Source organism: Echeneis naucrates, chromosome 1, assembly GCF_900963305.1.
Source record: "Echeneis naucrates chromosome 1, fEcheNa1.1, whole genome shotgun sequence".
NCBI lineage: Eukaryota > Metazoa > Chordata > Actinopteri > Carangiformes > Echeneidae > Echeneis > Echeneis naucrates.
Window position 1 is genome coordinate 3,639,521 of NC_042511.1, and position 24,794 is coordinate 3,664,314.

Consider the following 24,794-nt stretch of genomic DNA (forward strand, 5'->3'; position numbering starts at 1 on the left):
ATGGTGGGGACTCGTGGAGCTGCAGGAGAGCTTACAAGCACTTGAGATAATCAGCAAGAATTTTCTTTCTTTTTTAGAACTTTTTTTATTTGAAGGGGTAAAAGGTTTTTGTTTTTTTTTTTTGTTTGTTTGTTGTTGTTTAAACTGATCTATTTTTACAGGAATCCTCGAGTCACTAAAATATTATTTCAGTGTAACTATTCAGGTATTAAGAATGAGATGCTGCAATTGTTTACATGTGAAATATTGCACCTGTTTTTACTGATTAAAAAAAAAAAAAAATCTTTCATCTTATTGTCCCGTGTTGTACTTCAGGTACGTCGATTCGGCTTTTGTGGTCAAATGCAAAAAAATCAATGCAATCCGTCGGATGTCAGATAGTCAGCTTTATTGATCATGACTGTTTCACAATATGCAGATATGGCTGACAGCTTTGACTGCTTATTTTAAGGCTCCTTCTGTAAATCATCACTGTATTTCTTCCACAGCGTTAACACAGAACCTAGAACTGCTTTATAATCACATAAAACATGGAAATCTACTTTAAGACAGCAGCAGCAACTAAAAAAAAATCACGAGGCTGGTGACAAAAAAAGGGGGGAGGGGGGGCTTAGAGTTGGATTTGGGACAGGAGCCTGTCCTGTTATTCACTGTCAGTGAAAACTCTTCAGGTAGTCTTTACTTCTCACAACCGTTTCATGAAATAAAATATGAATCATTAGAGCAAATATTCATTAACTGCATCCCGAAATTATAAGCTTCTCAGTTTCAGGGTAAAGCTTTTAGGACATTCATCAGTCAACAGTGAAACCCTGAATCAACCAGGGTTGAAGAGACTTATTGCTTTAATTTCTAAATGTGTTCTGTGTTAATCGCAGATAAAATGAGGTGACCCTCCCAGGAATTATTCCCCCTCTCATCCTTGATAAAGAATTTTTTTTTTGCCTAAGGAATTTATAATTTTTTGATTATGCAAAGCAAAACAATATAAATTTCTTATGAGTCTCATACATCTGCAGGCATCCTAATCATTTTTAAGGTAAACATGCCTTATCTAAGTGCTATGTTAGACTTACGTACGTAGTAGAGTAGAAAAAAGTAATCCCCTTCATTTTTCCTTTTGACCTTCACTTGAACAATTACAACAACTGAAACTCCAGCTAAAAAGACAAACATACGAATGACGTAATGCTCTCAGAGCTTTTGTCCAGCGGGTGAAGGACAGAGATAAAGAGTGATGCATTATTTACATCTATTGCGTCGTTATTGCACCATAAAGTATTTTATATATAACAGCGTTGTCTCACATGGCAGGATCTTTTTTTCACCTATAAAATCATTTCCTTCGATTAGAGATAAATAAAGATAGTTGAGTTGAGTTCTGTTCCTTCATGTAAAGATGCGCTGAGTGTTGATGAAGAGCACGAAGAGAACGAGGAGGGAGAGGCCAGGAGCTGCTCGGACACACACACCGTTACCTAATGCAGACACACAAACTCACATTAGAGCTCAGTTTAATAATACATCACACTTCTCTGTCATTGTTCTGGGAATAAGACCGGGTTAAACTAAAGCACAATCCCAAAGCAGTTCTTTGATAGTATTGGAAAAATGGCATCCAGATTTAATGTCAAAAAGTTAAAAAGCTGCTTACTTTCTTAAAAAAACAAAACAAAACACTACAGTCCAATGAAATAAACTTTCACTTGACATAAAGTGATTTCAGAGACCAGTTACCTTTAAAATAATTTACTTCATTCCACTGAAAACATCACCCAATGTTCTGATTACTCCTGTGATTGTAGCTTACAAGCTGTGTTGTGTGTTTATTGTATCTCTGAAATGGGATCTCAAATTTAAATAGACTCTCAAGTTTTACGCTAAGCTTGTTTTTTACCTCATGAAACTTTCAGTACTCACCGGTGGTGGTAGCGGCGGCTGTTGTTGCTGCTGCTGTTGCTGTTGCTGTTGCATTTGTGACTCCTCCTGAGTTGCCGCTGCCGGTGCTGGCAGTCGGAGGGTTGGCGGTGGACAAGGCGTCAGCTCTCCCTCCCACCAGCCCCACTCCCAGCGTGTCAAGCTCTGACTGAAGCTGCCTGCTGATCCAGCTCTGCACCAGCGTTTGGTTTTCATACGACTTCAAATCTGGCAGGTTGCTGCCAAGGAGACCTTTGACTTCATTAACAGTCAAATTCTAGGGAGAGCAGAGGAGAGAAGTTTTAACATGCAAAATAAAAAAAAAAATAAAAAAAAACACAGAAAAACGTTCTTTTAATTCAGCAGGCAGCAGCAGACAGTGACACAGTGACAGACTGATGCTTTGGCATAAAATAAAAACTACACAAGCTCATAAATAAACGGATAAGCGGTTGAAGATGAATGAATGAATAAATATAATACAAAAGGCACACAGACTACTGACCAGTACAACGCTCTCGTCCAGGCCAATGAATGTATCCAGGTCCATGTCGATATTTGAAGCAGCCAAACTCCTGACGTAGTCTGAAGGAGCTCCCCCTGGAAGGAACAGTGAGCTCAATGTTGGTGGTCAGATTAAGTTTTCTTTACATGCAGTATGTGTGCACGTTTGTGTGTTTGCGCCTACCGACAAACGGTCGTGTGCGCATGTAGGAGGACGGAGAGATGTTCGAACGGGTGGTGTCTGAAAATGCTTGTCTGGCGATGGTGAACAGTTCTTTCTTTTTGTCTAAAGTGCAGATGGACACGTCGAGAACGGCGGATTCGCTGCAGGACACAGACACTCAGAGTAAGAGGCAAGAAGTCGGTAAGGAGACACAAAAACACGCACACATGGCTGTAGCTTCGTACTTCAGGCTTTTCTGGGAAATTGTTTTCAAAACGTCAGCATCCAGCGAGCAAAGGTTGACTCCCCCAATGGCGTTGAGCTCTGCGCTGCCGAGCTCGTTCCCCGCTTTACTCAGATACTTAGAGATGATGGCCTTCGCCTGGGAGAGAGGAAACAGTGAGCACACGCAAGCAAACACACACACACGTGTGGTACACTGTACTTTCTGACTCGCTGGCTCACCAGACTTGGTTCCCACTCTCCATCGGACGAGTCCATCAGAGCAGAGAGCGTGTCGAGCTGAGTGATGTTCCATCTGTTGATGTCGTCAGTGGCGGCCAAACGAGACGCTGGGCCTAAGAGCTGGACCTGGCTCTCCGGGATGCTGGAGCCGGTGCCGTAGGCCTAGAAAAGTGTGGGAGTCAGCCGAGAATCAGCTCATCCGTCGCAGACGAGCAGCTGACCATAACGATGTCAGAATCACTCAAAGTGAGCGAACTACAAATGAAGACTACGCATCACCCAGCTACTGGTATTTACATATTCAATACTTCTTTCTTTCTCAAAGCTTTTGGATCAACTTTCTTAAACATGTCATTTGTCTTTTGAGCGATTGTCTGCAGCTTTTGAGAAATGCTCTAAGAAAACGCCCACCTCCTGCAGCTTGTTGAGAACGATCCTGAGGTATTCCTCCTCGTCCACTTTGTTGGTGATGGCATCCAGGTTGTTCACGACGGTCTCGGCACTGAGGCAGCAGTTGAACTGGGTGATGTCATCATAGTCGAAGGGGAACGTCTCGTCGCTGATGGTCACCTGGGTGATGTTTCCCACGGTGCACTCATTCACTAAGCACAGAGAGGAAAAAAGGGCCAAAGTGAGACATTTATGATGAAAACATTACCAGAGAGGACGAGCGAGACACTGACCTGTGGATCGCTTTGACTTCCTTCTCAGGGACAGTCTTATTTCTCTTCTCAGCCTCCTCCGCTTCTGTCTGCTCACTCTTCTCCTGGCTGAGCTGAGGAAGGACCTCAAGAAGCGTTTCTTTGTTCTCTGCTCACAGCAACAAAACAGATGTTTCAAACACCAAACATCAGTGACTACAGTCCAATATTAAACAGGTGATGTCCCATCATCCGCTGAATGAAGCCAGGAATATGTCAACGTGATACTAACTCTGTCAAAGTTTTCATAGAAAGTTGAGGTCAAATAGAGCGGTAAATTCCCGAGCTGCTCCAGAGTCTCTCCGTTCCACGTCGAAGGTTCTCTGTTAAGTGAAACAAGCATCCATCTTTTAACGGGATGGGAATCACTTCCACAAATTGGTCTTTTTTCTTAAAGAGACAGGAGAAGACGAGCACCAACGACTGCTGAGGTTTTATAATCTGCTGTTGCCGTACCCGAACTGCGTTCTCCCGCTCAGCAGCAGCGTTTGAACAGCAGTGGCCTGAAGTCTGGTGAGGTCACGGCAGTTATTCAGTTTCTCTAAAATGGAGGGGTCAGAGTTCTCGATGTATGACCCATCCAGAGAGCAGCACATGTTCCCCAACACCAGTATGTTGTCCTGGGTCAAACTCGTGCTTGTTATACCCTTGAAGAATAAAAGAAGAGTGAACAGGAGACAGTCTTGACACAATATTTACACACTGACACCAAGTTTGGATTCGTATTAAAGGCGGTAAAATAAAAAATAGAAATGCTGTGAATCAGAATAATCAGTTATGTTATATTTTGGCCATTTGGTGATTTTATTTTGAAACAGGAAATGAAACAGACAGCACGGACAGTCAGCCGTGGAACAAAGCATGGACTAACCAGCTCAGATCATTTGTGCCAACATGAGATGAGCTCTAATCGGGTCGTCTTTGTACCAGAAGTGTGACTCTTACTTCTTATTACTTCTTATTTCTAGATGATGGATTCAATTCATCAATTAACTTCATCAAACAAAGACTCCAGAAATCCAATCAATCACACCCAGAATCAAAAGTTATTCAGCCCCTCTGAGATTCAGTTTATTCTGTAATTTAGTCTTGGAGCAACTTTAATCTTCCTTAAGGAGAATTAAGTTATTTTTTATCAGCCACTTTTGTACAAAACAGAAGTAGAGCTGTGATGTGTTGCTTGTCGTTTGGGGACTCACCAGGCAGCTCCTGGCATTGTCAAACAGAGCGGTGCGTTTGTAGAGGAGGGCGGAGGAGAACACGAAGAAGTCTGCGTCTGCCAGCTGTTCGAAGTAGGACCTGCAGCTGGCCAGTGGCACCAGAGAGTAACTGCAGCGAGACACAACAAAGTCATTACAACAGGAAACCTTTTTTTTTTTTTTTTTTTCCCCAACGCAAACTTTAAAACTCACTCATAAAACAGCAGCATATCGGGAGGATAGAGGTCGAAGCTGGTGACATCAGAGTCTCCTCTGATCAGGTTGTACATGCAGGTCAGCTGTGGGTGAAAGTTGTTTTCATTAACAATGAAAACACAAAACAATGCATCCAACAATCATCTTTTTTGGTCTCACACACCTGAGTCTCCACCAGAGTGACCCTGTTCTGGCCTCTCCTCCTGCAGGCTCTGATCAGCCTCTTGACCTGCACCTTTCTAATGGTCCTCACGCCGGTGCAGGTGAACCCTTGGAGTACAGACGATGACAAACTACACACGCACAAACACACACAGTGGGTTATGTACCACTTAACGACGTTCGCTGACTGAAATGTCTTTAGAAAACGTACTTGTTTGGACTCCCCAGCTCTGTGGTTGCAGTCTCTACACCTATTAGACTGAAGAACAGCTCGGCCTAGAGGAAAAGATCGGTCAGGTAATGACAGCGACGCGGTGCGTTGATGGAAAAGTGTGCATTTCTCCGTTGCCGTCCCTTACCTGCTGCCGTCTCCATTTCTTCCTGTTGAGCGTTCTGATTACGTCGTTGCTGTTTGAGAAGCCCAGCAGCAGAGCTGGAGGGATCTCTGTGGCGAAATCATCAGGAACGTTTTGTATGACGGCGTTACTGCTGCTCTCCACAGATATTATCTGAGAAAAGACAGTTCCAAAGCTCTGTTAGACAATCGGGACAATCCAGCTGTTAATGCATCACATCACTGCTGTCTGAGGTGTAAATCGGGCTCATGTTTCTGGAAATGGCTTGTGTTTGAAACAAGGGAACTATTGTTCTCACGGGCCAATCTGGATGGAGCATCTAGTTTTTCCAGTAAGTCCTCCCACATGCATAACACACCAAAAGATATCAAAAGCTTCACAAGATTAACACAAAAAACTGCCAGCAAACAGAGTTTGCTTGCGAATCAGACAGCTGAAAATGCGTTTCATTTTTGACTTTCATCAGATTTTGATCCTATTTAGGAGGCCGTGTTTGAGAACATGAGAAAACTGGTTATTCGTGTCCCCGTATCTGTTGAAAATTCAATATGGATCAGCTGATTTCTGAGATAATCTCTTCATACTCCTTCACCTGACTTAGAGACAAACTGGAATATCCTCCAGAGGAAATTTGTGATTTTCTTTTCTTCCCCTCCAATCAAAGTCAACTAGTCTACATTAATTTTACAAATCCTGCAGCAGAAGCGTAACGGCCATACCTGCGTGACAAAGGTCTGCCGGACTACCAGTGGAGCTGACATCATGTGCGCCAAGAATGAAGGATTGCTGGATGCTGTAATAAGCTGGGAGCCGCTGATGCTGCTGAACACCGTCGTAGGAACACCCACAACAAGAGTGCCCAGCATGAGCAACGATGACGCACTGTTGATCTGATGAGCGTAATATAGGGAGGCAGAGAAAACCACTGAGATTCCTTTTACTCCCGGCGTGTGTCCTCATAAAACAACCGCAGCATCTCAAATCAAATCAAGTCAGAATTCACCAAAACGGACAAGCAGCAGATACCTGCATGACCCCTGAAGATATCAGAGACTGGATGATGGCCTTGGCCTGACCTTCATTCCAGCCCATCACGCTGCTAAGAACGCCCAGGGCAGCCCATAGTTCCTGAGGCTTAATTGTTTGGATCTGGCCTGTGGACAAGCCGGTGCTTTCGTTGCCGAGGGCAGAAATGACCGTGGCTCCAATGTTGTTGCCGAAGTTACCTGCCAAAGCTGCAGAAACCTACGAGGGAAAGGAAGAAGAACACGTCCTGAAGTATACCAAACCAACAGAAACTTAGTGCAAGTTAAACTCCCACTTTTCCACTTTTGTATTTTTTGATTAAATACTAAAATGTCAATTACAATATTTCTCTTGGCTGGGTCAAAAATATGGAGACTGACTGACGTGCCTTTCACCGTGATCAAATCATATCGTGACTTCTGTGTTCCACAAATGGAAATACCTCCGTTTAATATGTAGCACGACATATTCTCACAGATTTTCAGCATTAGTAGAAAACTGCACTGTCAATTCATGTGTTGTTGTTGTTTATTTGTTTATTTTTATTATTATTACCTGTGAATCCAATTCCGGACAGAGAGTGGTCAGGTTGTACAGCACTATCATACTTTCTTCTGCATTTAGCTGGGTGAAGGCTGGGCCAGGAGCAACGCATCGACATAACAGAGGCAGGCTGCCAATGACAGGAGAAACGGTTTAGTATAAAAAAAATCACTTGTGTGAAACACATTTCGTAACTTTCGACTCACCGTAAGGGGTTGAAGTTGGCGTCCTGCTCATAAACGAGCTCTGTGTAGTAGTTGGTGAGGTTGATGGGTAAGGTGGAGTGGTTCAACAGGGCCAGATTCAGAGGGTTGACTGTGAACACTTGGATGACCTGCAGGGACGGGGGACAGCCATGAACCCTGACAAGCCGGTCTACGAATCATTAGTTAAACATTCCTTTAACTTCAGCCTCAGCCTGAGTTTTGGTCGAAGAACTTGTTCGGTACCTGAGCTGATCCAAACATCTGCAGATCCGCCAGGGTGAGGAAAGGCATGAAAGGGCCGATGTACTCGGCAAACCAGGCTGTGGAGTTTAGCTCTGGGTCGTTGGCGTCGTAACACCGTGGCACAGTTGCTACAGAGACAAATTATGACGAGTGAAAAAATAAATAAGACAGAAATAAAAGGATCGTATCCAGAAATATAGGGCGAGCCCTTTAAGCTCACTACTACCACCTCTGCTTTATATTCAATCCCTTTTCTGCCATGAAAGGCAGAACAGCAGCTGTTCCTGCAAATACAGGAGCTAAGAAGCCAAATAGTCTCATCGCCAAGTGTCAAATTAGCAGTTACTGAAGACCGACCTGATGTGAGGTAGGCCCTGATGCTGTCGAACACATCTCTCCTCACAAAGTCTGCCCCGGTGTAGTTGTGTTGGCCGAGAACTGAGACACTGAAACAGCACATAATGAAGTGAGAGCATGATTTTTTTGACATAATATATACACGTTACAATCAAAGTCCCAAGAAGGCAAATTCATTATATGTTGAGTAGAGTAACCTTCTCACATTGTGGAGGTAATTGTTGTATGTGTAAGTGTATATTAACTCTCTTTTTGGAGGGTGTGATTGTGGCTGAGAGATTTTTTTTTTAATTACTGTATGATATGAAATTGTCCTTTTTCGGCCTATTTATGGCTTCAAAAAAATAAATAAATAAATAAATAAAAACGTGGAATTGTTACGAGTTCGGAGACGTTAGTAAGCAGACGTACAACTTTTGGAAGGCCAAGCAAGTGGTGTTGTTTGTGACGCTGGGGCTGATCAGATTCTTTGTGAGGAAGACCAGGTAGTTTCTCAGGCGTCGGTCGAACCAAGCATCGACCTCTGACCTTGTGGAGCTGCTGAGAGCCTTGGGCCAGACACAAGGCAGCGTGGGCTGCCTCACCGCAGCTGGGAGAGATTCCTGCAGGGAGCGTGCACATTAACGGGGTCATATCGTCATACCTGCCATATTTTATAACCCTAACCCTAACCCTACATACCGTCTCCAGGAACATGGGTGTCCGCCTGTAGCTGTTGTAAAGCTCACAGAGTTGTGCATCGTTGTCAACAGTGTCAGGACGACGGAGAAAATCCCCGAGGTTGGATACAGACATGGAGTTCACCAGCTAGAGGAACAGCGAACATGAAATCATTCGTTCGTTGTTTTTTTACGTAAACTTCTCACACATTTTCTCTCGTTTCTGGAACGCGAACCTGATTCATGATGTTGTGTGGCACGAGTGACAGGAAGGTCGTAAGGTTGGGGAACTGGAAGCCCACGAATGTACGCTCCAGGAAATGGTAGAAATTGCGGTTGAAGTTGTCGCCATAGCAGCGGAGAGGCGTTGGTCCTGAAACAGGAAAGTTAAAGACACAAGCTGTCGAACACACCTTGATTCGTTACAGTTCAAGGTGGAAGTTTGCTAGAAATAGATTAACTGACTTTAAGTTCTCGCTATTTAGCAAGATCATTAATAAACTGTATGAAATCGTGTCCAACATACTGAATTGTCGTTGTAAGGATATGAACATTTCGTAAGAGTTTAAATAAAAGTATGGAAGTATTTTTTTTTTAGTTAAATGAATCGTCGTACATCTCCTGGACTTATGCAGCATCGTGATGCTGAAAGCTACACAGCAAGTTAACAGCGTGACGCAGCACCATTAAACACTATTTAAAAAATGTTCTGCCTTTTTATTGATTGATATGAACACATTGAGGCTGACAGCTCTATTACTTTCATTTCACTGCGATTTCTTTACCTCTGAGTGTCTGAACAATGTGGTTGTGGATATCCTCCTTTACATCTTCACTGAGAGATGAGATTGTTGAATTCAGGTTGTCTATTCTGAAATGGAGAGATAAAATGCAGTGTGAAAAACAAATCAATCATTTATTCCTGCTTATATTTCTTAATTGTGTGGAATAATAACAATAACATATCTGGTATGAAAGTAAATGTGACTATTACCACAACACGTACCCCTGCAATTCAAGACTGCAGTTCCTCCCTCTCAGTATTCTGAAGAAAGGCGCCACGTGGAGCGGCGACAGGTTAACCAGCAAAGGGCGCAGGCGGTTATTGAGCCAGAGCAACACAGCCGAGTCGCTCTCTGAGACATCTGAGAGGTTTGCACGATCGAACACAACTTCCAACATGGCTGACCTCACCGGAGAGGGAAACATGTTTTCATGGCCCTGCAGAAAAGTAAGGACATTCAGTTTTGGACGTGAAACCTTCAGAATGTACCGTCCAGTTTTCTGCAGGGCAACAACACGGGCAGCTTGAGACGCCACCAATATGCTGTCTGATTCTGATTTAGATAAGCACATAGGTGCTTGATTAAATGAAGGTAAAACATTTTTCTGAAAGTTCGCAGGAGGTTTGTAAACGTGAGCAGCCTCACCATGATGGCAGGTGAGAAGTCATCGAAGAAGGCAGCGAGTTGTCTGTCAGAGACGTGTCGCATCAGTCTGCCGACCTGGGCAGCAGAGATGAGCTGGCCCGGTGTGGCCGACACCTCTGCTAGCTGTCTGACTGTCAGCTCCGGCAACGCTTCCATCTGCAGGTACACGAACACACACACATACACGGATGATCAAACACAAACACTTAACTCCCAAATACACAAACAATAGGAAACGGGAGCAGACGGTACCGCTGAGAAGTTGGAGTAGAGCAGCCGAATGTCGCTGAAAGATGCAAGCACGGAGAAGCCGCCCAGGTTCCTCCTCAGCCATTCTCCGCTGTTATCGACGTGTGAGCTGCAGCTGGGGTCTAAAACGAACACAGCTTTATTCCTCTGCGGGAAAGTGTTTGGTCATGCATCACGTACAAGACACCTTGAAAACCGAAAACCGTCACCTGGAGGTCAAAACGACCACTTTGTCCAGCACGTGGTTCTTAAAGGCCTCGGCCTACCACGTCTCTCTTTCCCACGCCAGAGATGTGATCACATACCTGCACTGTTGTTCCTGGTCAGGAAAGGCTTAATGAAGTGTGTATAGACAGACATCTGCCGGGGTAACGTCATCTTTGGCTGGAGACGACTGAAAATCTGCACACTGATTTTGGAAGAAAAAAAACAAAAAAAAAAGGAAAAAGAAGTCGATGTGATCGACGTACATCATGAGTAGGAGAGAACCAGATCACATGAGATGAACAGGACAGAGACGTTGTAATCAAGGCTGTGGTACGTACATGTGTTGGTACGTGGTGCAGTTCAGTCCTCTGGTGGCTAAACACGACAGGAAGTCCATGGACACAGCAGGCAGGAACGGGCGAAGCCGGTGGCCGAACCACAGCCGAATGAACGCAGGATTGTTGAGGCTGAGCATGTTGAAGGTATCAAGTCGGATTTGTCTTATGGAATCCAAAATCAGCGACAGAGCGGGATTTCTGGGGTCCAGAGTCTGTGAGAGAGATTTTAAAGGCAACCAGGTTCTCGTTCGGGTCCAAGAAAGCAAAAGTTGACTGTGTTTGATATTTTAGCTTGTTTCAGAGGTAGCTGTTTATTCGAAGCCATCAGTGTGCCAACAGCGTACGCTGAAAGATAATCATGTACCTTGTTGGCTAGAAGATCCAGAGCTTCATCAAGCACACGAGAGGCTTTAGATAGAAACAGCTTCCACACAGGTCTGGACCCGCTGGAGCTGGAGGAGCGATTACACATCAGCATCATCACCAGATCCTCAGCCGTTAACGCTGACAGCTGCACCATGACAGAGCAGAACGGCAACAAGTGAGAAAATACACGACCGTCCCAAACGCTGGCCGTTTTAGGACCTGCTTCTGATCATCTTACAGAGGCGCAGGCGAATTCCTCCATGGAGAAATCACAGAGGCGCCCGTTTCTCTCTCCGCTGTCGAGATGGAGCTGCAGAGCTGTGCTGAGGTTGAAAAATGAAAGAGCAGCTCAAAGGTGTGCCGACATTACATTTAGCAGAGAGCATCAAGCCCAAAATATGACTCCAGAGAAGGGTTCATAAGTCCCACCTGTTTACTCCCACACAGATGTTGGTCTCTGAAAAAGAGCAATGCATTCATTCATAACGATCATAAGTTTTGAATTATTTTAAAAATGTCATTTTCAGAAAATCAGACAACTCACCGTTTATCATGGTTACATTGCACTGCAGAGAGAGAAGATACAAAGGTTATGTATCTATCGTACGACAAAAACGAAAACTTTCCAATAACGCCAAATATTTGAGCATACTTTACCTGTCCGTTGTATATGATGCAACCTGGAATAAAATAAAGGGAATTAAAAAACACCTTAATCAGTACAGTATAAAACAATGAGAGATACCGGAGAACGGAATCAGCTCAGGAATCTTGTATTTTGTCTTGTTTTGTTTTGACCCAATTCAACTTGTAAATGCGAAAGCAGCAACAATAAAGCGTCAGACTTCCATCAGAAGCTGAAAAATGACAGCTTGAAGCTGTTTGAATACTTCTTACTGCACACATCCACCAGAAAGTTTGATAACATGACAAATGTTCAGGGAAAAAATTTGTTGAAAAAGATGTGTCTGGAATATTTCAACTTCACTGACCGATGCAGCCATAAGAACCTTTTTTATAGAATTATTTCGGCCTTAATGTTGGAACAAATGAGGATTTGTTATATATGCCTGCGTATGCTGACATCTTCCAGTCGGACGTCTCACCTGGTGGGAGGTGCCTGGCTAAGGCAATCTTGGTGTTGGTGATGTTTGAAGCTATATCAACAGGAACTTCAGCCATAGCCAGGTCCAGTCTGGTAAACCTGAAACACCACAGATATTTGTCATTAACGTCAAACGTAACATTTAAAATCATTTTTTAAATGCCGCAAAGTATTTTTCAACTTACAGTGTTCTGTATGATTCACAGGAAAGGTTTCCCTTTAAAATGCAAAAACAAAGATGAGTAATTTGAACAGCTTAAGCAAAGTCAGACATCTGTTTTGTTTGGTTTTGTTTTTTTACCTGTGGGAGGAGCATGACGAGGTAGAACAGGAACTCCGGCAATTTCTTCTGCTCAGGTGGTTTAGTCAGGAAATCAAGCAGATTAGTGATGATGACGTCTTTGTCTGGGAGAGTAGGAAGAGTCAGCACCAACAGCTCTGCACTCTGCTTTGGAGTCAGGAGCTGTAAGACCTCCAGCTGAAAGTACAGGAGGGAAAACAAAATGTTTACCGCGGTTGCTAAAAATGAGTGAGTGCTCTGAACCAATCCTTTTTTTTTAACAGAAACCTCACCGGGTTGAAGCCAGGGTTGAGACGGAGCAGCTCTCTGAGAGACAAAAACACAGAAAATGGACCCAGATTCTCCCTTAGCCACTCTGCGCTGCTGTTGGAGGTGTTCACACAGCTGGGACCTGGACGACATTGTGGAAACAGACACGTGAATGAATATATTTCTTGTTTTATGACGCTGAAATGAGCCGCAGTGTGCGGTGAGTACCTGAGTGTGGCTGTGACAGGACGGGCAGGATGAAATTCTTCAAGACGACTTGCCTCTGCTTTGAGGTCATGTCGTCAAACTGGCGGCTGAAGACCTGCAGTCTGGCACAGCACATAGAAAACGGGGGATGTTGCTCAACGTGCTTTCTTGATTGTGAAACTGTCAGCTGCGCCAGTCTGTGACGATCTGGAGCAGTTACTTACATCTGCTGGTATGACGGACAGCTGAGGTTCCTGCGGGTCAGACAGTGCAGAAACCTTCCTGACGCGGATGGCAGGAACGCACGGAGGCGCTCGGCAAACCATCTTCTGATTTCACTTCTGTCCATCAGCTGCTCATCTGTCAGCAACGACACTCTGATCTCTCCAATCACATCCAAAACCTCCTTCGCTGACGGGCCGAGCATGGTCGTAGACTGTGGGCGGTGTCCGATTGATTGATCAGTCTTCATCAAACTGAACATTTAAATCATTCACTTTAATAATCCTGTGAAGTTTAAAAAGCCACCGACCATGTTAGCTATGATGTCCAGAGCTGGGTTCAAAACGGAAGAGAGTTTAGTGAGAAGCATCTTCCACAGCACTTTGGACCGGCTGCTGTTTCCAGGCAGGTCGCACCTCAGCAGAGACACCAGCCGGTTGGCCGTGAAGTTCTGAAGCTGTACGTGTGACAGAGTCAAGTGGTCATTCAATCAGGAGTTAGATTTCACGGATGCTGCTCTCACAACCATTCCTCCTTAGCATGCTTGTCATTTTTGTTCACCTGAGCACACGCGTACTTTTCCAAGGGAAAATTACAGGGGACATCCGCGGAGGCTGATGTGTCAAGGTAAGACTGTAGGTCCGAGCTGTGAATAAATATAAACAAAAAAAAATTGAAAAACACAAAAATGGAAATCTACACAGAGGTCTGGAAACTTTGGATAGAAAATATAATACCTGTTGATTCCTCTGCAGACGTTTGAGGCTGTCAAAGAGACAACAAAGAGACACAAACAAATGAATAAATTACTTAATTATGAAAACACTTAATTTAATGGCTGTAGGATTAATAAAAGGAGCCCTCACCATTGAATAGAGTCAGCGGACACTGCGAATGACAGATTTAACACGTTTAAGAAAGTGATGTAATAGTTCATCACTAAAATTCAATTAACAGCTAGAAGTACAGCTGAAATAGATGATGTGTTCAGGTAGATGAAAGAAATCTCACCGTGATGTTCGCTGGCACACAAGCTGTTCAAACAGAAACAGAAAACAGTCAGCTCAAGCCCGCCTGTGTCTTTTTATGTGTACGTGAGGGAGACTCACCATCTGGTGCAATGCTCAGCAGCTCGTCTATGCCCGCCCAGACGAGCGGCTCGAGGTCGGTGGACAGAGATGGTATGGTGTCATACAGTCGCACAAAACTGACAGACAAAAGACGAAACACAAACATTTTACAAGGACCCAAACAGCTGATGTTACCATCCCCGACGCAAAGCTACACAATCCTTTGAGTTTAGATATACAGATAACGGTTCATGGTTAAAAAAGAAATAAATAAATACAGATGTACCGGGTTCATGGGTCCAATAAACAAAGACAAGATGAGCAGAATTAATCAACAACACCAGAAGTTAGAAAACCAACTCACATTTGTTCGTACACATCACAGGGTGGATCGACCTGAAGGAAATGCATATTCATTAAGTTTAAACCTGCAGGACAGGAGAAAGTTCACAGGAAAATAATGAAATAAAAGGCCTTTACCTCCACGGCGAGCTGAACCAGGTGGTAAAGGACCTCTGGGAAGTTCTCAGGGGCCGTCAGCAGGAAGTCAAACACCTGTCTAATAACAACGTCTTTTTGTGGAGGAGCAGGAAGAGGCAACAGCAGCATCTCTGCTATTTGTTTTGGAGACAAGAGATGAAGAACGTCCAGCTGGAAAGAAGGCAACACATCGCTGTCACGCTGGTCAGTTTCAGCATTTTTTGCGTTTTCAGGTTTTCCGCACTTACTCCAGAGAAGTTTGGGTTCAGCGTGTAGAAATCATTGACAGCAGCGAACCGTGAGAAGAAGCCAAAGTTGTTTCTCAACCAGTCTGCACTGTTGTTGGCTGAAGACAGACACCGAGGGTCTGGAACATATGAACAGAACCTTTGTCTATCTTTCTATTCTTACCAAACACATCAGAAGTAGCTAAGCCTGTAATAAGTACGTTAAAAACAATGTGAACTTTGAAAATACAAAAACATTTAAGTAAAAAGACATTTTCCGCGATCAGAATATTAAATGTGACACATTGTTGAGGTTAAAAGTGTACAAAGCTGCTAAAATTGGCTCCACGCTGATGAAGTATAAACGTAAAATGTTCACACGTGAACTCATCTGTGACAGTAATTCAATAACAGAATATAACTCATGTCACTTCTTTTAGTAAGTTTGATAACTGGTCGTTGAATGTTAGATTACAGCGTATTTTTAAAGTGTAGTCGAATTCTAACGTTCTTCTATCAGTAAGCTATCAGTCTGCTTACCGGTGGTGTTGTGACGCAGCAGGAAGGGGAAGATGAAGTGATCATAGATGTTTCGGCTGTACATTTGATCCACGTTCATGAAACTCACGGCTCTGCTGAGAGCTGCGACACTGGACGCAGCAAGACACCAACAAAATGAAGATTATTCCCCCAAGCCATGCATGTGTGTTCAGAAAACAGTAAAATAAAATAAATAAAATCCAGTGAACTCACATGGTTTGGAAAACGGGGCAGGAGAAGTTCTTGGTGCTGAGGCAGGAGAGGAGGGGAGGAGGGATGTCAGGAAGGAGGGGGATCAGTTTGATCCGGAGCCACATCTTAATGAAGTTCGGGTCTTGCAGGTGTTCCTGTGTCAGAGATGGAGATTCCACCTCGGCAAAGATCTGCCGAAAGTCAGCGGCCACCTCACTGAAGTTCTACGGGAAGAAAAGAGAACGGAGAAAGCGCTGATATCAGTTTTTATTTTTAAATATGCAAGAAACACACACACACAAAAAGATATCCCAATTAAGATGTGATAGAGTGTTTTACCTGAAACTCAGGATATATAAAATTCATATTGCTTTTAATATAATATTCAGACTAAACTTAACTCTAAAATGTTCTTCTCATTATAGATAGTTTAAACACACCACAAAAAATTTGAGACACTTGATTGGAATCTGCTGTCACGGCTGAATTGTCTGATGCTTAATTTGCTTATGCTTTACAGGGTTTGTTTGTTTGTAAACAATCAGCTAAACAGGTTCACATTGAGAAATGCACACTGAAATGCATTTATAACTGAATAAATGAACGTAAATAATGTTTATCATCAACAAAACGTGCAGACGCTCACCGCTGTGGACAGCTCCATGATCAGTGAGTTCAGTCGTTCTGTCAGCTCCGTGATCAGTCTCATGATTGTCTCCTCCGACAGTGTCAGGTTGGTACGAGCAGCACAGTGCAAGATATTGGCCACATTTTCCACAGCATCAGTCAGCTGTTGGAAAAAAAAAGGGGTTTTTTTTAAGCAGGCGACTTCGAAATATTCAAACTTAATCAATAAGAATAAATACATAAATAAATAAAACATAAAAAGAAAGCTCACCCCACAAGGGTTCTTATCAAGGGTGATGCTGCAAACATCTTGGATTTCAGTTTCGTTGTCCTTAGCGTGGTCCAGATAGCTGCACACGATAAAACACAAGCATGCATTTACAAGACATTTCTAATCAACGCTCTTACAGTTGAGAAGCATATTTAGTTGGTGACTTCCAGAATGATTGACGGGGTTTCTCCACACTAAACCTGTAACCCCTCAGGCCTAACATATTTTCACCTGATCTAGTTACTATGGCTGACATGTTACGGAGTCACTGCATCTTTACGACATGAACTTGTGCAAAGTATTTCTGGCTTCCTGAAGTGTATGCAACAACTTCACTTTCCTTTTTCCGGGTGATGCTCAGTACAGGCAAGCTGCCAACTTTCTCCGGTCAAGCGAATCGAGTACAAATTTTTTATTTTTATGGGACCAAATTTACAAAACGTTACCTCAAGGCACTTTCCAAATACAGTTAGAGTTGATATTCTCTGCATAACTTTTGAAATATTGTTGTAAAACATTGTAAACAACTGCCATTACTACTCACCACGTTCCAGTAATAACCATGTTCCAGAAATTACTATGTTTCAACAACGGAGGTGTGTAAAAGTCAACCGCTCATAGTGCTACGGACTATTTTTAGAACAGCCCTCTTTAAGTTTGGCCCAACAAAACAACACTTAAACATGTTGTCGATCACACCAGAGCGCACAGGCTCACCTCTGCTTTGCTCTGTCTGTCTGTAGCGGCGCGAAAATTCAAGTTTAAAAATTCTGGTCTAAAATAAAGAAGAGTTTGGAATAAAAAAAAAAAAAAAGTGTGTAAACTCAAACATGTTAATTTGTTTTTCTGTGGATATATATGAAATGGATAAAAGACGTTTTTGTGCATACAAACTGAAAAACTAATTTTAAAGGGTTTCACATTTAAATTTGATTAAATTGTTCAGTCTTTGGCTTCTTAACAGACCTATTAATGGGGTAAACTCTCTGTCCTTTGAGAACTTGGGGGTGGGGGGGGGGGGTTAGCTTGACTTACAACAGCTGGTGGAAGGCCAGCGTGATGTTTTGATGCATCAGGGCCTCGTCGTTGGGCAAAAACCGCCGTAACACCGGAATCACGACCTGCCGGTACCAGTCCTCCACACTGGACACGTCAAACTCCGGCAGCTCGGGGGCCACGGACGTGTTTTCCGGCCGGTAAACGTCCGCCAGCTCGGCCAGAGTCCAGTTGAGCAGGAACTGGGTCAGAGTGGCTCCTCTTATTTCTGACACATCTCTCTGGAGAAACACAGCAGATGAGGAGTCACAGTTTTGGACAAGGTCATTGTTGGTCTGCAGGTTGGTTTATGTGTTTGCGTTCTTGTGTGTGTGTTTGCACCTCGCGTGTGAAGGTCACAAATTCATGAACGAAGCTCCTAATGGGCCTAAAAACCGCCATGAACCCTTTTGCAACCTGTCAATGATACAGAAGAAGTCATCGAAGCTGCTCTGGAGGTGAACAGATGTTATAGCTGTTGAAGGCCTGACAGCGTCCATAAAACCCGGCTACATTACAAACCTCTCTGAGCTTATTTCCAGGGTTGGCAGGATAGGTGGATGGATAGCCGGGGCTCGTCCAGCTGAGGCTCCCACCAGGCCTCATGGTGGTGGTGGGAAGAGGGCCGGAGCCCCCCGTCAACAGATTGTGGAAGACCAGTGTTAAGGTGGCATTGTCCAAACCTGCGACCCCGGGCATCATCAGCAGCTCGGCCTTCTGGGCTGGAGACAACAGGTGAAGGACCTCCAGCTGTGGTGGAGGAATAAAGAAGAGAGTAAGAGAAGAGAAGGAAGGTGGAGAGGGAGCGGTAACATGAACAGCAACGAACACTAAAATCTTGGCTGCTAAATCCTGCACATCTTGAAGAAGATTCCTTTTAACTCACTCCGCTGAAGACCACGTTAAGTGTTGAGAAGTCCTTCATTCGGGCCATGGCTCTGAAAGCACCAAAATTCTTCATCAGCCACTCCTCGCTGCTCTGCCCCAGGTTCACACAGCCTGCACACAGACACACAGGACAGATTAGAAGAGACTAATAATCCAGCCCTAATGAATGCTATTCTGCCGTTTAAATTTGGTATTTGAAATGTGATGTGTGTGGGCTATTGTGAGCTTGAAATTGTTGGCCTTACAAAAACCAAAACTCCTAAATTCATCATGCAGTAAGTGCTAATTCGATTTGCTGCTCATTCAATTTCATGCCATTCTGCCAATATTTGGCATTACAGCAACATTATTTTAATGGTTCTGAGTTTGGTACAAAGGTATTGCATTAAAGATTTAACATCTCTGACTGCAATTAAACAATAAATCAATCAGGTTTTTATTCATCTCATTTAAACTACTTCTATTAAATTGTAATTCTTTTTTTCTTTATTTCAGTCTGTATGTCAAAGCAGAATTTAAATGATCATGTGTCAGAACGTGTCATTTGAAATTCGTCATGCATTCTGTGAGTGAATTAATGAACGTATAATCGTCGTTAATAAGCCTTCAAATTCAATTCAGACCAATTAACACAAAACTTTACCAGCTACTCTGTCTCCAGAAAGGAAGGGGTACATGAAGAACGTGTAGATCCACTTTTGTCTGACTGGATCCATCTCAGAATAATAGAGGCTGAGTTCCTTCACCCTGCGAGGAAAGACAAGATGGTGAGAAGACGCTCCAATCACTGGACACCGGTAGTTAGACACAGAAGCTGATGCAGGCCTACACAGTCTGGTATGAGGAGCAGCTGAAGTTCTTGGTGCTCAGGCAGGACAGGAAGTGTTTGGTGACGGATTTAAGCAGAGGTTTGATCTTGACCTCCAACCACATCTGGACCAGGTCTTCGTTCTGGAAGGGGTCTGCATCGGGCTTCAAGGCCAGCGCTCCCTGCAGGCTGAGAACTGGCACACCTGTCATGCTGGACCTCTGCGGTGGTGATGGAAGGATTAGAAAAGAAACAGTAACAGCGAGGTAGATGTCATTTTATGTGACTAATGCGTTCTCCTAAAAGGCATGTAGACATACAAATAACCTTCAGTTACATCATATTCTTAACAAACAGCGTTATTGATCCATGGCTCCATGAGAGGAAAAAACAAAAACAACAAAGCACCAACTCAACTGGTTGGGTTGGAATTTCTAGCAACATTCCTTCTATTGCATGTCCAGGCACACAATCCCGGGTGAGAGTTCAGTCAGTGCCATACCATGAAGGTGTATACGTCCATCGTTGCCCCGAGCATGCCTTTCAGCCTCCGCATGTGATCTCTCCCCGTGTCTGTCGAGGGGAGACCCACGCACTGGAGGAAGTGCGAGGTTGAGTCTGGCACCTTGAAAGATTGACAAGAGGAAAACCCGAGCACCAAGTAAACAAATTCACTTATGTAACTATGCAGCGCAGCACTCAGCATCTTAACCAGCTAACTAAATCCTAAATTTGTGTTGCTCGGACAATGAAACTCGACCTGAGAGGCACAAAGCAAACAAACCCCAAACAGCCTCTCCTTAATATGGAATTTGAATTCCTGGTCAACCGCGAGCCAAAAAATGTTTTCATCCACTCTTTTTGTTTTTAGTAGACGGAGTGAAGAGTTGTCGGTGTGGTTTTTCCACTGCAGGAGGTTTTATTTCTGATATTCATAATGTCTGAGTCAGGCTGAGTGAGATGGATCAGGGATACATGAGCGTATTTATCAAAGGTTTTAATGATAATTAATGAAATTAGTAATTACTGTGACAAAAGGCCTATGTTGTCCTTGTAACCATCTCACATACCAGATGTGGACATGAGGTCATTATGAATGAAGACAATCAGACTGCAGCAGCTTATCCATGCAGTGGATATCTAATCCTCTCATCATACTGTCAGGCATGCTGGTGCATTTAGTCACGAAATGTGCAAAATTATCGCACAGTGTGACGCAGTCAAAGACAAAGATGTAAAACAAACAATACTGTGAAAGCAGGCTTCTGTCACACTGGTGTCCGGAGCAGACTGTGTGTTTGTGAAGAGTTATTTGAATCCTGAGTGTGCCTGATAAAATCCTGACGTTAGTGAATATTCCTGACTTTTTTCTTTTTGAACGGAGGAAAAGGGGCTTTAGAGAGCTCTTATAAATTATGTGTCCCACTCTAGAGACTTTGGAGTTTCTCCCCACATCCAGTATTTCAGTTAAATTCCTCACAGAATCCAGTAAATTTAAATCTCAAATATTCTGCTTTAAATAATCACAAACCCTGAAGCTGCTTTTTTAATGCTAAATGCAAGAAGCATGACACAAACAAATCCCAAATCCACACTTAATCACCATGATTGATACCACAACTTGATCAAATTCTTCAGCTGACAGATAAAATCACAGCAGCTTCAAAAGAATTTTGAATATAATCATGCATTAAGATTCATCCACAGACAAATGAATTTGTTGGTTTGAGAATCGTGCTCACATGCACTACAATATAAATACTATCAAAAGTTCAAGTGTCTGACAGCTCCACTCACCTGACCACAAGTTTCTGTCGTGCACGTTTCATTTCTGTAGATTTCCATTGGTGAAGCAACAACATAGTGATTTAAAGAGAAAATATGTCTTTGTTTATTTGATATAGAATTGGGCATAATCTTGAGTAGGAAAAAAGAGTTTATACGCCATTGGCTTTCTGAATAATTATAATAATTATACATAATATAATATTAATTCAGTTTCGTCTCAACTTTCTGATCTTACCTTTGTGCGCGTGCTGCCCCTGTGAGGAGAACACAAAGTTCATGATTAGATCCGAGACAAGAATCCTTCTGCTCTTCAGTTGGGCCCAATGTTGACAGAAACTACACATTGCTAACTTTGGTGTAACAACAGGACTCAACAATATCTTCATCCCGTATACAACGAGGGCTGACGTTATTGTGTTTTGCTATTTCTCACAACATTTGTCAAAGGAGCGAAACCTATGCACAAAGAAATGCATGAAAATCTCCTTTCTACAAAATGGGACTTTTGACAGTGTTTGTATAAAGCAGGCAAATCGTTTCACACAATTCGTAGTAGATGGACAAATCTATGGTTGGCATTGAATCTTCCTGAATGAGTGAAGATGAACTCTTATACATTAAAGAGAAGAATCTGAATCTGATCTTACCCAAGTAGAGCCCTGGTACGTAAATGAGTATGAACAAGGAGCGAAATCTCATGATGTCACAGGTCTCATGGGATGAAAGGCCTTTTGTGCAAAAAGAAATCACTGGGGAGGGAATCAGAGTATCATATAATGAGGTACTGCACCAACAAGCACTATAATGAGCAAGTGGATCCTCAGAAGATGTTTTCAAGACGCGTTTGAAAAAAAAAGAAACAAACTTATTTCTCTGTTTCTTCATTTTAGGGTAAACCTGAACTGTAAGTAAAGTGAGACAGAGTTGATGTTACGTAATCATTATTTTCTGTTGATCCTGTGAAATCATCACAAAGTTGAACATGTTACACATTTGAACACTGGCAGCTGGCAGCAGATAGGAATCAAGGTGTGGCTGCTCCGCAGTTTGCAGTCAATGGCAGAAAGTGACCTTTTAGCGGTACAAAGGTGATGAGACAATGGATGTTTCAGAGGAAAGAATGCTGAAACCCAACACCCTTCACATCCAAACAATGAACACAAAGCCGATGGGAACATTGAAGTCGCTGAAAATATTTTATCTTGCAAAAGCAAGCAAAAAAATCATCTCGGTTCTTAGAACGATTTTAATTTTACTAATCTGTCAATGGCATATAGAAACACCATTTTTAGACACACAAAGTCTCAAGAAAAGGAGGACGTATCTCTGCAGCAGTTGTCAGGTCACGTCTCTTGGCGGAAAATGCACTAATTTTTGCATACCGTGTTTTCTATGTCACACAAACACACACAGAAAGACACATACAAAATTATTATTTTTTTTTTTTTGTATTTTGATGGCATTGCAAAGACGAACACTCTCTTTAACTGCAACTTAACCGTAACAATAACATGTCGAGTCCAAATCACACCCACGCCAGGGGACATTTTCCATGTCTGTCTTTAGAAAACAGTGTGAGTTAATCTTTTCAAGCAGGTTTTATTCCACAGCTATGGTTCATTTATCTATTAGACTGGATCAATACAGCAGAGGAGGCCAATGGATGGCATTTTGTGCCTGTGTGAGTACATTCATTTAATTCATTAAACATTTTAAATTGGGGCTACATTTTTGTAGCTCCATCGTCAAAATATATAGACAAAAAAAAAAACTTTTTTAGGAGTTTTAAGTTGGGTAGAGTAGGGACAGAATGAGAGCAAGAGGAAGTGATTCAGTACAGGTGCAGGCAGGAACATATGATACTGTATGAAGTTCATAAAGATGTGCGAGCAGCAGGTGAATAACTAACAGCACAAACATGCATACTGATGATTTATATTTGAATGCTTTCACCTCACTGAATTTGAGCTATATGTGGAAACTGTTTGCTCTTGCGTTAAAATAAATATTTGGTTAAAGCTTGAGTGTTTTCTCAGGAGAATTTGTTCTCTGCACACATTCATAGCTCTGACAGGTGAAGACAAACACTCTTTAATGCTTTCTAAAAAAAAAAATGTAAAGGTGGCTGAAAAGGTACAAACAAAATGAAATCAAATCAAATTGCAAAATCAATGCTAAATTAAATTTTTGAGACTTATAGTTAGATTTTACACACAGAACAACGAGGACATGCAAATACAAAGTATTCCTGAGTCACAAACAAAAGTGAAATTATATTATAATCTAGTCAACACTTATTTTAAAGTGTTGCTACTATCAGATCTGCTAAATAACTGTCATGTGAATAATATCTTAATGTATTTATGAATTGTTATAAAGGTTATCTACATTTAGTCACAGTTATATAGAGACCCTAACCCTATCGTATTATAAAGAGGATGAATCTCCTTACTGGCTTCAACACAACCTAGTTTAATGAAGCAGAACTTAAATCCCCAGTTGGCATGTTGTTACCACAGCTTCACATTCATGCAACAACAGCAACAACAAAAAAAAGGCACTTCAGGCAATCATGTCAGCGATTTTCAACCTGATCTGCATGTAAAACCTGAGATACACACCATTATCAAGGTCCTATAGTTATTTCTTTACACTAAAATATGAATTAGGAGTTTAACAAGAGTGTGTCCATACATGATAATGAAACATAGATGACGTGAAACTCAAGGTTTCACAGGTCAGCTAGATATAGATTGATAAAAGGACATCTTACCAAATCTTGTTTGTTGCTGGAATCCTTCAGGGGTTAGATACTCTCCTCTGACACCTGAGATGCAGGTTTAGCTGTAAACTGTTGAAGGGTGTGTAGTCTTATGATGACAACACAGGTAATGACGGCAGACTCCTCTGCGCTGCTCAAAGGGGCAGGATGAGGTTTGCTTTTCTGTTTTAGCTGCGTGCTACATTGCAACTGCTGCTTTTAGGTATACAGTACACTCTTTGGTGTACAAATTAGATATAAATTCTGCTGTCGCACCCGCAAATGACCGTGTGAAACAAATTCAGTAAACAGAGACAGAGTATGATTCATGCTCAGTAGGTTTGACCTCACTAATATTTGTTCAAAGGCTCTAGCTTTGTTCATAAAAATACTTACATTTTAACATTTGAGAGAAATTCCTATACCTCTCTTTTTAGAGATTTAACATGGATTAAAACTTTAACATAAATGAACCTTTGAATTGCCAACCCCAGGAATTGTTGTTGTTGCCGTTGTTTTCAGTATTTTTGTACTTTAGTATCTAGTTGGATTCCATCCCACATGAGAACAATATTAATTTCCCAGGCTTTAAAGGTTTGTCACGCACTCAAACACACATCAGGTTGAACTAGTTTGTTTGCAATCTTTATCCAGGTTCCTGTATACAAACTTAACACAGTCTCTCCTGCTGCCTTCGGTCATTTTGCCAGGTCTAG

At 42.5% G+C, this 24,794-nt stretch overlaps 1 protein-coding gene across 1 annotated transcript; it reads right to left on the reverse strand.

Moving 5' to 3' along the window:
* Positions 1-366: 366 nt before the first annotated feature.
* On the reverse strand, positions 367-24,244 carry mslnb (mesothelin b). Its single transcript, XM_029499600.1, has 65 exons — positions 24,091-24,244; positions 21,965-22,066; positions 21,553-21,571; positions 21,327-21,360; positions 20,032-20,154; positions 19,551-19,750; positions 19,365-19,468; positions 18,720-18,832; positions 18,356-18,583; positions 18,176-18,250; positions 17,834-18,075; positions 16,799-16,877; positions 16,547-16,690; positions 15,922-16,124; positions 15,709-15,818; positions 15,190-15,308; positions 14,942-15,112; positions 14,826-14,857; positions 14,501-14,598; positions 14,403-14,425; positions 14,258-14,279; positions 14,129-14,156; positions 13,953-14,037; positions 13,702-13,848; positions 13,394-13,605; positions 13,191-13,291; positions 12,986-13,104; positions 12,714-12,890; positions 12,598-12,629; positions 12,414-12,511; positions 11,965-11,987; positions 11,852-11,873; positions 11,737-11,764; positions 11,546-11,630; positions 11,306-11,452; positions 10,942-11,153; positions 10,702-10,805; positions 10,400-10,518; positions 10,148-10,303; positions 9,724-9,938; positions 9,503-9,588; positions 8,954-9,090; positions 8,740-8,865; positions 8,470-8,660; positions 8,059-8,147; positions 7,702-7,829; positions 7,459-7,586; positions 7,265-7,382; positions 6,710-6,928; positions 6,403-6,573; positions 5,687-5,836; positions 5,539-5,603; positions 5,329-5,458; positions 5,163-5,248; positions 4,950-5,079; positions 4,207-4,397; positions 3,983-4,073; positions 3,733-3,859; positions 3,461-3,651; positions 3,050-3,211; positions 2,830-2,966; positions 2,606-2,745; positions 2,423-2,517; positions 1,921-2,194; positions 367-1,478 (listed from the first exon to the last, which is right to left on the reverse strand). Exons 2-65 carry the CDS (start codon positions 22,014-22,016, stop codon positions 1,390-1,392), a joined length of 7,752 nt encoding a protein of 2,583 aa, XP_029355460.1. The 5' UTR covers positions 22,017-22,066; positions 24,091-24,244; the 3' UTR covers positions 367-1,389.
* Positions 24,245-24,794: the final 550 nt, after the last annotated feature.